Source organism: Corvus cornix, chromosome 2 (assembly GCF_000738735.6).
Source record: "Corvus cornix cornix isolate S_Up_H32 chromosome 2, ASM73873v5, whole genome shotgun sequence".
Taxonomy (NCBI): domain Eukaryota; kingdom Metazoa; phylum Chordata; class Aves; order Passeriformes; family Corvidae; genus Corvus; species Corvus cornix.
In genome coordinates this window covers 111,356,146-111,368,248 of record NC_046333.1, presented here as the reverse complement: position 1 = coordinate 111,368,248, position 12,103 = coordinate 111,356,146, and the positions used below count along the sequence as shown (strand labels likewise).

Below are 12,103 nucleotides of genomic sequence, written 5' to 3'. Positions count from 1 at the left end.
TACAGAATGGAGTAAGAGCTGTAATGAGACAAGCCTTTTTCAGTTCTTCCCTTGTGGCGTGTCCCAAAAACCTCACTGTAGGTCACAGAAAAAGTTGTGTAAGAAGCTGCGTGATGAAATGGGACAGTGGATTTGTGACAGCTCCCATGCTTTTCCCCTCCTTGCCCCACCCAGCTGAAGTCTCTCTATCTGATCTTCTTACATAACTTTAACTCATTTTATTCTGCTTAGTCAATATTTTCTTAGATCACTTCTCCCCTATTTTCAGAAAGGGTTTTGGTGAAGTTTTTTATGTCTTAGTTGGTTTTTTGTTTGGGTGGGTTATTTTTGTAAGCCCACACACATTTAACTTGATTGAGAACTCACTTTAAAAGCTTCCTTTCAACTATTTATAAGCATTTAAATAGCTACACAGGAACAAGTCAATAACTTGTCTACTATGCTTCCTGTTTCAAACAATAGCAAACTTTGGGTATTTTGGGAGCAAAAGTCTATTTTCTTCTATGTTTCTATCTCCTTCAGTGTGTGCACACATGTATCTATCTCTATCTATCTATAGCTACTCCCTGGGTGAATACTGTCCTTACTTACTCCAAAATAAAATACTTAGGCTAACTTCCCGACATATAAATATAACAACAGCTAAAGACAACATTTCAAGTTAAAGTTTGGTAACAGCTAAAGAGATTATTTCCCATGGTTGATGTCTTTAGTTTTTCAGTTTATATCATTTGCTTACATGCACCCTAACCTGCACTTTTTCAACCTCAATTTTACAGTTGTGCAAGGCTGCAAACATGCAACCCTACTTCTGCAGCTGAGACTTGTTTTTTTTTTAATTCTGAAGAATAGGCTACAAGACTATCAACCTCAAAGGATTATCTATACCTTCCAGGGAATATCTCCAAGACAGAGAATTTACCCAGAACAGTAGGTAAAATCAAATATATGAATATAAGACCTCATTTATGCATTTCATCTGAACCATGAAACAGCTGAAATCTGGTCATGTGGTTCCTCTTCCATGTACTTTGAGCACTGTCTTCATAAGATAAGATAGTATCTTCATAAAATATTCCCAGCACGTTAGTTGAAGTAGCAATCTAAGTTAGATCTCCTCCACCACAAACATCTTCACATTTAAAAATCACAGTAGGAAATCAGAAAGAAATCATTCCCCAGGGGCATGTATATTCACAGTGAAACATCAGCCTTTTTCTGTGTCATTTCTAGCCATCATCTAGTTACAGACCCTGTTGTTTAACACCTATCTTCTAGCTGCCACTCTGATTAACCAAAATGTCTGAAATATTCCAACTAATACCCTTTCTTCAGGGCTCATTACCAAATATACTTAAAACAATAACTCAGTTAGATTTAAAGAGAAACAGGCAGATTTTGACAAAGTTCTGAAGCCCTCACAGCAGCTAAAGGCTCGTTTCCTCAAATCCATGTTTTTTCTTCAGTCACACCTGTGCTTTTCTCCTGTAAACATCAGCAGGGATTTGAGAAACCTCATTAGGAAGGAAAAGGAGCTGGAGAATTTTGTTCATCTGGGGTGCTGGTTCTCTATTTGTCTCTTTTTCAGTTATGTCCACTCTCCATTTGAAAAGATACCACCCCAGTGGCTTTAAAACACTAAAACTTATCACTGTATTCTTTGCTTGCTTAGCCAACCTTTTTATTACTTCTATGTATCTCCTGCTACATTTGTCCCATTCGCCTCTGCCTTTGTTATGCTTTCCCAAGGTACCTTATCTTCCCGTGATTAACACAAACGCAAAAATGCTTCCTGTGCACATACATTTGTCTCTCCTTTCAGAGCAACTGGTTTATGTCAAAGTTAAAAGTTATCTATTTTCAACAAATCAGACTTTTAAAGTGGTTTTAAAATAAACATTTGTAGAGCATACTGTGCTTTCTTACCTGAACAGAGTTGTTCAACTTTTGTGTAGTTTAAAGCTAATATATCATTAACCCATGCAATGATGTCATGTCTGCTCATAGTCTCCTGGGTTATAGAGGTAGAGTACACGTTGACCGCCATTCCCCAACTAGGAAAAAAAGAGAGACAAAAATATTTTTGACATTTTGATAATTGCTTTCTGAATACAGTGAATATATGCTTCATGCTCAAAACAGGGAAAGAAAAGGTGCAACACTCACAACCCTCTCTTATTTGTTGAAAAAAGAGGCTTAATTTTTATTCTTTGATGATACATAACCTCCTCAACGTCCTCTTGGAATCTATGAACATATTTCTCTGGCTGTCACTGTGACCTTAAAGAACATACAAACCTATGGTACTCTGCTTCATGCCAATAAGGTAGAAAAAAAAACCAGCATCAGACATAGCCTAAAGATACATAGACAGGATCAGAGACCAAAGATTTTGTTACATTGTGCTGCACCAATACAGTGATCTGACATCTGTCATTTTTTTGCCACTGCAGGATGATCAGGCTCCCTAAATCAACATTTAATTTGAGATAACTTCTAAATGAGGATGTAGCTGTTCTACTTACTGAAATACTGATCTCTTACTGGGACAGAGCCCTTTTGGATCATTAATTCAGTTCCTAACAGTCACAGAGTGAATATCAGATAATCTCTGTTATCAATTTACCAACCTCTATCGTGAAGGTAACTGAGATTTGCACCCCCAACTGTCCAGCTGGAAAGCTGCCGTGGAGCCTGATTCTCCTAAAACATTAGGAGCATTTCTTCTCAGCTTAAACCCATTTGTTCTTCTGCCAGCATTTTCCTCCAGCCCTAATGGCTTTTTCTTCCCCAGAGCAGATTTCCTAATGCGTTAGGGACAGCACTCAGTGTCTGTTCCAATGCCCAGGTAGTCTAGATCAAACAAATCAATGTGAGTCTCCTATATCAAGTTAAGACATTCAGTGACTGATCATGCCAGCAGTCCTCTTTCAACAGACAGTTTCAAGCACTGTTCAGACAACATTTCACTGAGACCTTGGTAAATGCCACTCTGTCCCTAGTTTTCACAGCTACATCACCTCAGATAGATTCTTCTAGCTAGCAAAGGTCCCTTCCTGGAAGTCAGTAACTCATGCTAACTTTTATCATGTTCCTAGGTACATAGACTAGGAACACGTACTACTGAACTTTGCTTCCTGTTATCCTACCCGAGTCCCATCTTTCTGTTGCAAGATGTTGCAAAGAGGAAAGATGAGCACACTCAAGTTTATCTCATCAGTAGTTTCAAAGAGCAGAATCGAGTTCATGAAGAGAGTAAGTAATGTTCCCATGAGTAATGGACTTCAGAAAGTCCACTAGAAGCAATTCAAGTATGAGGTGTCTCAGAAACGACCAAAGAGTCAAAGCTGAACGATTATTCTTGGAAAGAATAATATGCTTGGTTTGCTGGGGACTGCACACCTTTGTCTCTAGTGGCACCCTGTAGCTAACACTTATCTGTCTAACTTTGGTGCCAGTCCTGCCATCTCAGCTTTGGACCTCAACTTTCTCAGTCAATGCAAGAGAGCAGGATCTTCTCTGTAGGATCCAAAGTCTGTGTGGACTATTTCCATTGAGAATTTGCAGAGATGTAACCCTTTGAAGCCTGACAGATAATTCTGCAGGGAACACAAAGACTGCAGATTAACCCACAGTTAGGTGTGCTAACTAGGTGGGGCAACCTAGGTAAAATGTGTGGAAAAACCCGCCAGCACAAAACTTGACTTGGTAACATATGAGTGTATAAGCACACAACACAGAGAATACATTTAAATACAAGATTACAAAGTTCATAATACAGGTCACTTTCTAGGAAGCAAATCTCACAAACAGAAGGTTGTTGAAGTTGTTCCCACCTGCTGACATTACGATGCAAGACATAAAATCCACAAATTTGCTTTATGGGGAATTAAAGAAAAAAAAGAGAGAGAAAATAGGGTTGAAAAACTCATGCTCCAGTAGTCACACAACCAGTGCCAGAAATTCATTCGGAACCAGGCTGCCTCCCTACCTCTTTCTGTACAGGCAGCTCTGGAGCACACAAGAAACCAGCCTGTGACAGCTCAGTCTGCCCTGCTCTTCCTGTGGGCTCACATGCAGCACAGCCAGTTGTGTGAACACAGCCCTGTATTCACTGTAAGAGTTAGCAAAGGTCGCTTTCTTGGCACGCACTAAGTGCTTGGATTGAACCAAGCGCTAGGAACAAAGTTTTAGAAACAGGGAGTGCCCTTTTACTCTTAAAACTACACCATAATGGCTAAGCATAAAAGCTTAGCTTCAACATCAGGATGGAAGGCAGTGAGCAGGCAAACAACACCTTTGGTACCAATGGCATCTGAAGTTTGAAACACATCATTTTTACTTTATTATTTTTAGCCTTTTTATATAGATGAGAAACTAATAGAAGGATACCACCACTGTCACTATTAAACTAACATGTTAGATATTGTCTGTAAAATCAGTTGAAATAACAGCTTAATAATGAATTAAACATTCACTTAGAATTAAGAATAGTGAGCTCAATAATAAACCAACAGTTCAATGCAGAAGAGTCCACTGAATTCTAAAGCAACTAAAGATACTTAGATGATAACATGTAAAATAAAGTTACTCTGATATGTAGTTGTCCCTACTTCAAGAAAATTTTAATTGGCCTCTGAGGCCAGGCAGAGCTCAGAACAACCATCAGCTACCGCTAGTGAAAAGGGAAAGTTCACTTTGTTAAAAAGATCAAGAAAATACACACACACAGAAAGGAAGCAGAACTTCCCTCATCATCTTTTTCCACAAAGAACTGCAGAGAGAAATATCCATCTTTCTGCAACCCACAGGGGAGCAAACAACTTCCTCTGCTCCAGTGCATGGGGTGGGGAACTCCACTGCAGGAAACTGTGAGTAAATGAGTAACCTTGAGTTTTACAATGCTACCCTGAAGGATAATACAACTTATGCTGCATCTGTAAATGAGTTATTATGGTCTATGGGTCAAACAAAAGTTCAGACTATTTATTAGAGACAAGTTCAAACTATTTGTTGGACACAACAGCTTCAGATTTGTACACAAGTATGCACAAGGGTGTATGAGTACAACTGTAAACAAAGTCAAGCAAAATTAATCAGAATTTCTGTTAAAAAACTCAGTAACATGCCCCTGCCATTCATTCTGAAGTGTTTTGTTGACATACATGTGAATATTCCACAGCTGCCTCTCTTGAAAGAGTTCACTCTGTCTTTGCATCTCTTGTTCCCCATCTTCCTACTGGTTACGTCCTAAATAAACTCAGCTGGGAAAGGTTTCCTTTACAGTAAGCATGTTCTAATTTGGTGCTCAGATACACACATATCCTGTTTGCCACACAGAGAGACCTTGAACAAAACAAAAAAGAAGGAAAAAAAAAAGAACAAGCAGGTGTAGGTAGCACAGCTACCATGCTCAGCAACAGTCAAGAACCTCTGTGCTCAACATCTACAGCTGGGCTGGGGTTTTCTGCAGGACTTAGTTCCCCAAGTGCTGAAGTACTTTGAAAAATGTGATCCATCTTCAAAACACATTAATAAACATGAGTAAGGCAATGCAAGAGAACAGTTGGACAGGTGGAGACACACAGGCCATACTTGGAACAGCCAAGTAGCTAACAACTTGATTTTATGTCCTAACATATTGCTTCTTTCCAATACCATTATTTACATTTTCAACTTTCAGGCTTTCACTTGTTTAGACTGAAGGCTCTGAATCATAGGATTGCAACGAGGCTTACACAAGCCTGAAAACCAGTATCTACCTGGATTCCATAGAGGTGCCTGGTGGTGCTATAGTAACTGAAAGCAGACTGAAGATAGCACATCATACCTCCCACTTCAGAGGGCACAGGGGGAGAGTAAAAACCTCTGGCTGTTACAGCACTGCCTAACCACAAAGGACTCTCCCTTGTGTACATCAAGCCCTAGGAAAGTCTTCACATATTAGTCTAGGCCATTTCAGAAAAACACTTCACACATGCACAACTACACACCACAGACATGAGTTCAGAGGATTAGACAGGTGCTGAAAATCCTGTACATGCTTAAGCAGTTTCCCCAGCTAGAAATATACTGGCTCAGCACGTCTGACGGTAAACATTACACCCAAAAGCCTACTGATTTTTTAAGGCATTATATGCAGCATTGAACATTGAGATATTGGGTATTTTCCACTGCTCTTGCTACAGATAACTGCAGCTGTTACAAGGTGCTATCCAGCTGTTCCTAAGGACAGTTTTGCAAGAAGCACATTTACTTTATTTTTCCAGGGATAAACTAACGGTTGTTGACAGCAGAAGCTGTATCACAACAAACCAGTAATAATGACAAGCCTAGAAGGATTACAGCGAGGAAACTATTTGTAGTGTAAGAACTTGCCATCACCTCTGAACCCACAAGGCCTTCACATTTTCGCAGAATAGGCAAGGTTGGAAGGGACCACTGAAGGTCATCCAGTCCAACCTCCCTGCTCAAACAGGGCTACCCAGAGCACATTAGGACTGTGTCCAGATGTTTGTTTTTGATTCTCTCTAGAGAAGGAGACTCCACAACTTCTCTGGGGAACCCGTTCCAGTGCTCAGTCACCCTCACAGTGAAGAATTTCTTCCTCATGTTCAGGTGGAACATCCTGTGTTCCAGTTTCTGCCTGCTGCCTCTCATTTAGTACAAATAGACATATTCGTACTAAATAGTAGTACAAAGAGACAAGTAGATACTAAGTTTTTAAATGCAGTGGAAAGTCTGTGTGACAGTACAGAGGAGCCTTCGGGAAGCTGACACCTGATAAGATACTGCCAGTAAAACAAAAGATTTCACACCAAAAATTACTAAAGCAGAAGATAACAGCAGAAAGGCTAAGATCAGGCCAAGTGAGACTGCTGCAGCTGCTGGTGAAAAGGCTTTGTAGATTAAAGCTACTGCAAAAACAAAAAAATCCCCACAGGAGAAACCTGCCATATTCAGTAGCTAAATCCCTGTACAAAGAAAAGTCATCCTTTTATATCATCCTGAAATGACAACTGATTTGCAGCTGGACCTTGCCTGTTTCTTTAACGCTCACTGCACACAGCCTTAGCCACAGTCATTAGAGGCCAGTTATGCTTGAGGTTGTCTTTACTGAAAAGAGTCCTGCGGATGGAAAATCAACACAAAAAGCTCCTATGCAGTGCTGACAACACTGTTCATACTCTCCCTTTTGACTTATGCTGTACTTCTGCAGCAAATACCATGGCATCAGTGTTGCAACTGCAGTGGTATTTGTAGCAAGCAACATAAAGGCTCTATCTAGCCAGAAACTGAATCAGATACAAGATTAATCACAATGAGGCATTGCCATGGGAAAAAAAAAAGAAAAGAATAAAAGAATCCTGTGATTATAACACTGTGAGAAATGAATGTTTTAAAATGCTGAATGTCAAATCTCTTTTGCACTGTTCCCATGTTACTAAATAGCCCTGAAATGTTAAAAATATTTTTATTATCTGTGTACCTCACCAACTTCTGAATGCCATTTTACATTTATCACACGGATCTGACTTGACCTAAAATGATTTGTGAAGTACTCTACAGAGTCTAGACGAAACTGAGGCAATCCATGTACATTTTATGGCTTGAATATTGCAGGATTATCATTTAACACAGCCAACAGCATATTTTTTATTGTTCTCATTGCACTTCCCTGTTTAAATGAAAGTGAAATGAGAGTAATAGAGATGTATTCGGACTGGATTAGGGAATTTTCTCTTTTGAATTAGAGGCTTCCTGCCAATGCTGGGATGTTCTGACCTACATAAATGTTTATGACAGCTCTAAAGGACTGGTTTAGACCCAAATCTGAGTATCTTTTCTAAAGACTCCTGGCAATTCTGGTTAATGCTACACGTGACTTTAGAAAACCTAACACCCCCCAAAAAGCTTATTATCTAAGGCAGAAAAATACTAGTTCTTTTTCAGACATTCAGTTCCCTCAAATGTGGAAAACACAACCAGAAGTATTCAAATAATATACACAACTTGAGCCAAAACCTCTGATATAACTAATAACTAGCAATAACTAGCCTAATAACTAGCACTGCATTACACTGTCTACTGCATAGCTTTTAGAAATACTTAGAAATTTATTCACTAACCAGTTATGAAATTGGGGTAGTTCACAAAAATGAAAATAACAGTTTCAAATTCCAAGACAATTATTTAGTGTTTCAAAGATTTCAGGGCACCTAAAGGTCCACCTGAGGAGGACAAGCCACGTTCACTGACTCACTTGCATCTGCCAGTCGTATTTGCATATCGTAAGCAAGACTTTATTTCTCCAATTATGTTCTCACTCCTGCTGCCACTGAAACTGTACACCAATGTCATGTCTCTACAGTAACACAATTCCTTTTTTTTTTCACGCTTCACCTTTGCCTTCAAAAGTAAAATGCAACAGTAACACCTAACTACAAAATATCTTCATTTTGGCTGAAGGTATTTGCATGCTCTGAAAGGCTCCTGATCAATTTATATGAGGAAACAAATCCTAATTTAAAAAAAAAAAAAAAGCATTCTTGACAAAGGACAGAAGTTCAAGAAAGGCAGACATCAATAGCTTACACAAAATGGAAGCAATTCAGAGCTTCTGGCCACCACCATTTCCACATAGGTATATTCACTGCAGTAAGAAATGAACCACAGCAGTGCACAGCACCCTCAAACCACACCTTAGAGCAATTGAACAAAGTTGTAGTAATGTTTTGTGTTGAACAGACAGGCACTAGTTAACATGGGGTAAGGACATGTACATTTCAGTATAAAAAGAATGTTACTACAAATTAAGAAGGCATTTTATTAATGATGAACAACAAGAAACCTTTGAAGTTGGCTGAATGAGAGGAACCTAACTGTGGCAAGGCTGCAATGCTAAAAAACTTCACTGCTTTTACTTACAGTTATTACCCTCCCCCTGCCAAGGCTTTCAACTCTAAGATCTTAAGCTTGAATTGCTGCTCTGATGCCCTGAAGGAAGACATTCAACGTGTCAAATTTTCACAATAGACACTGGCAACTAGTCTACCTTTCACAATAGACAAGGGGATTGTGAAGGGGGGAAAAAGAAGTTGATTCAAAGGAAAATAATTCTCAGACTTATAATTCTCAAGTCAATTAAAAACACCTACATTTTAGGAAACAGAAGATGCCTGTGATCATTTTGTAACGAGAAAACCTCTAGAAAGCTGATGAAGAAACCATCATTTAATCTTCTGTTAAACGAAGTCTCGAATTCACCCAGACACAAACAGGAACTTCAATTCCCCTTTTTTTTCTTTTTTTTTTTTCCATTAGGGATAACAACAGATTACCAAGCAAACATGGAGACATTGATGAAGGATTTCCAAGAGATTAAAAACGTGCCATAAAGCAAGGTAACATCAGCGCTGAGCACTGAAGAAAGGATGCCTAGAGAGGCAGCCCGTGTAAGCAAACCTCAGCTCCTAGCTCGAGTTCTGCAAATAACAGGGGAACCTCCTATTATTTTGCTCCCACGAGTTGATGGATGAGTAGTTTCACTTTCAGAGAGGAGATTTCCAAGTTCTTTAGCAAATGCAGATTTACTGGAAAATGAAAACAGCAGTGGAGGAGAGCTTGTCCCCAAATTGTCCCCAAATCCACTGACCCCTGGAGTTCACAGCGCAGCCTGTGAACTTCCAGGCAAAACATCGTGGACACAGCCACCCACCTGCGTCTACACCAAGGAATACCTGCCCGTGATTAGGAAGGGACAAGCACAGTCAGAAGCCCTGACTGAGAAAGGCCAGCAGAGCTGGGCACGGGGGCTGCAGGGCACCGAGGCACTGTGCCAGAGGCAGAACGCAGCAGGACAGCAGCCACGCTGCAGCCCAGCGGCAGCTCTGCCAGCCCGGCTGCTCCCGGCTCCCGCCATTTCCGCCTTTTAAGTCCAGAAAACGCTGCGGGCAGGCTTGGGAGTTTCAGCAGGGATGAGATCCAACTAGAGACAGATGAAGTCACCAAATGAATTTAGTTTTAACCTATCCGGGGTTGCGCTGCCCCCCCCTCCTCCTCTCCGGCATGTATACATTCCGAGGTGAAAGGCTAAAGTAACACGCTGATTTACTCCAAGCATAACCTAATGGCAAATGAGATTTTGTAATACTATACAGCCCTCCTGACGGGGGGGGCCTGAGCAGCCTCCAAGTGCCTCACAACCCCGCAGAGCCAGGCAAGAGAGGCAGTGACTCAGCAGGAGACAGGCACTGAGCATCCATGGGTTTCAGAAGAGGACAAGTCCGGGTAGAAGGGAAACCAGGAGGATAGAGCTGCCGTTTCCTAACAAGAGATTGCAGTATACTTAAAATACCCTGGCTGTCCAAGGCAGGCGAAGCTAAGGAGGAGAGCACTCCCAAGGGAAACCCCTTGCACTAGCTAAGGAGGGACTGCAATACAGCTTTCCCACTCACAAATGATGCACTATGGGACAGAGCACAAGGGCTTTGTCATGCATCAACTCTTCTCTCTCCTACATCAAAAACAAGTGTAGATACACACTGATTAATGCATTTCAACATTTATTCTAACCTTAATATACATATATGTTAGAATCACAGGATATAATGTGTTGGGAGGTGCCCACCAAGGATCATCAAGTCCAACTCTCTGTTCCTGCAGAGAACAAGGCCCTTTTTAAGTGGCTTTCTAAGGCCACCTTCACTTTGACTGTTCCTGGAGTGGTACCAAGGGTCAAGAAACAGCACAGCAACCACTCACGCAAGTATCCCAGGACCCACGGGCAAAGGTGTCAGAGCACAGCCTGCACGACAGAGCTGCTGAGATACCAGCCAGGCAGCCAGCCCCACTCCACCCCTGAACAAGTCATCCTGGCAGGAAGGTGATGGCACTGATCAGGGGTATAAGGCAACACTTATTTTAAGCCCTGAAGTTGTAAACAAGCATGTGACAACAGATGAAGCAACGGGCAACCATGCTAGCTGCTTTCACTGGTGCATCACTCTCTAAAACACAGCTGTGTATTTTTGCAACGAAAGTATTAAGCTTTAGTACGGTTGCCCAGGGTTCCCAGTGCTATCACAGCTCTGCTACCATTTGGGGAAAAGGAAAAGCACCAGGCTTTCTGCTGGGAATGCAGGACCGTGCTCCAGACAACATCTGTGATGATAACCAGCTGAAAGTCCCCTGCAGCACTGCCTCTGCAGACCACTGCACCAACACACTGCAGAGCTTTTTACTATGCTCTGAGGCCAACCTCTCTCCCTCTTCTCCCTCAACCACTGGTGAAAGCTAGACTAAAAATGATAATGATGATAATAATAAATCTTGGAGTTCTGACATCTCCAGTGTTGTTGATATAGGCACAAATAAATATCCAAGTCTTTGGCTTATTACAAACTCCCTACAAACCATTTTTAATATTATCCAGACTTCAAGTGTTAAGACTACCAGCCACAACACTTAATTTCGGGTTTGGATACCAAAGTAACTTGATCTCTTCCCTTGTTCTCATGAGTTAATACCATAACAGACAAAGAAGCACTCTTAAATTATTCTGGTTCTCAACATACTACCAGTAAATCACCTATCTTAAGAATTAATCCTACCAAGTACTATCTAGAACAGGGCTGAACTTCCAAGTGCAGTTGCTTAACTGCTAAATTAATTTTGGAGCAACTAAAACTAGAATTCACTAATCCTTCATGAAGTAAATTGCCCTGTAGGAACATTCTAGCTCAACCATCTGTGATTTATGTAACATATTATTCTTGCTGTGTGCCAGTAACCACAGACTGATTTTACCATTGTTGCAGTACCAACACAATTGGTGAGTCTACCAGCATCATCTAAAGCTTCCCCAAAACCTTTTTTTTCAACCATGTTGGTCTTTGAAGGTCTGTGAAATTGGCCTTTTCAGACAGATTTTAACTTTTAGCATCTTCTGCCTATCTAAAGGGGGAAATCCCCAAAGCTTTGTTTTCTAAATAATGTTCTTTAGATGGTGCTCACTGGTTTGATGTAACTGTGATTGTAGAAGCTGAATTAGTTACAACAGTCTTTATGTACAAGCCCCAGTAAAGCTGTGCACCTTAAGCTA

General features: G+C 40.8%; 1 protein-coding gene across 4 annotated transcripts in view; it reads right to left on the bottom strand.

Annotated features, from left to right (window-relative positions):
- The window catches only part of MAPRE2 (microtubule associated protein RP/EB family member 2), a 99,416-nt gene that overhangs the window by 36,169 nt on the left and 51,144 nt on the right, over positions 1–12,103 (bottom strand). For 3 of the 4 annotated variants that reach the window (XM_039549803.1, XM_010401198.4, XM_039549802.1), the window contains one exon: positions 1,927–2,054. The exons of the other annotated variant lie outside the window; for it this stretch is intronic. In XM_039549803.1, the coding sequence (XP_039405737.1) occupies positions 1,927–2,047 (121 nt within the window). In that variant the 5' untranslated portion in view covers positions 2,048–2,054. The remainder of the gene's footprint in view (positions 1–1,926; positions 2,055–12,103) is intronic. 4 annotated transcript variants of the gene reach the window in all.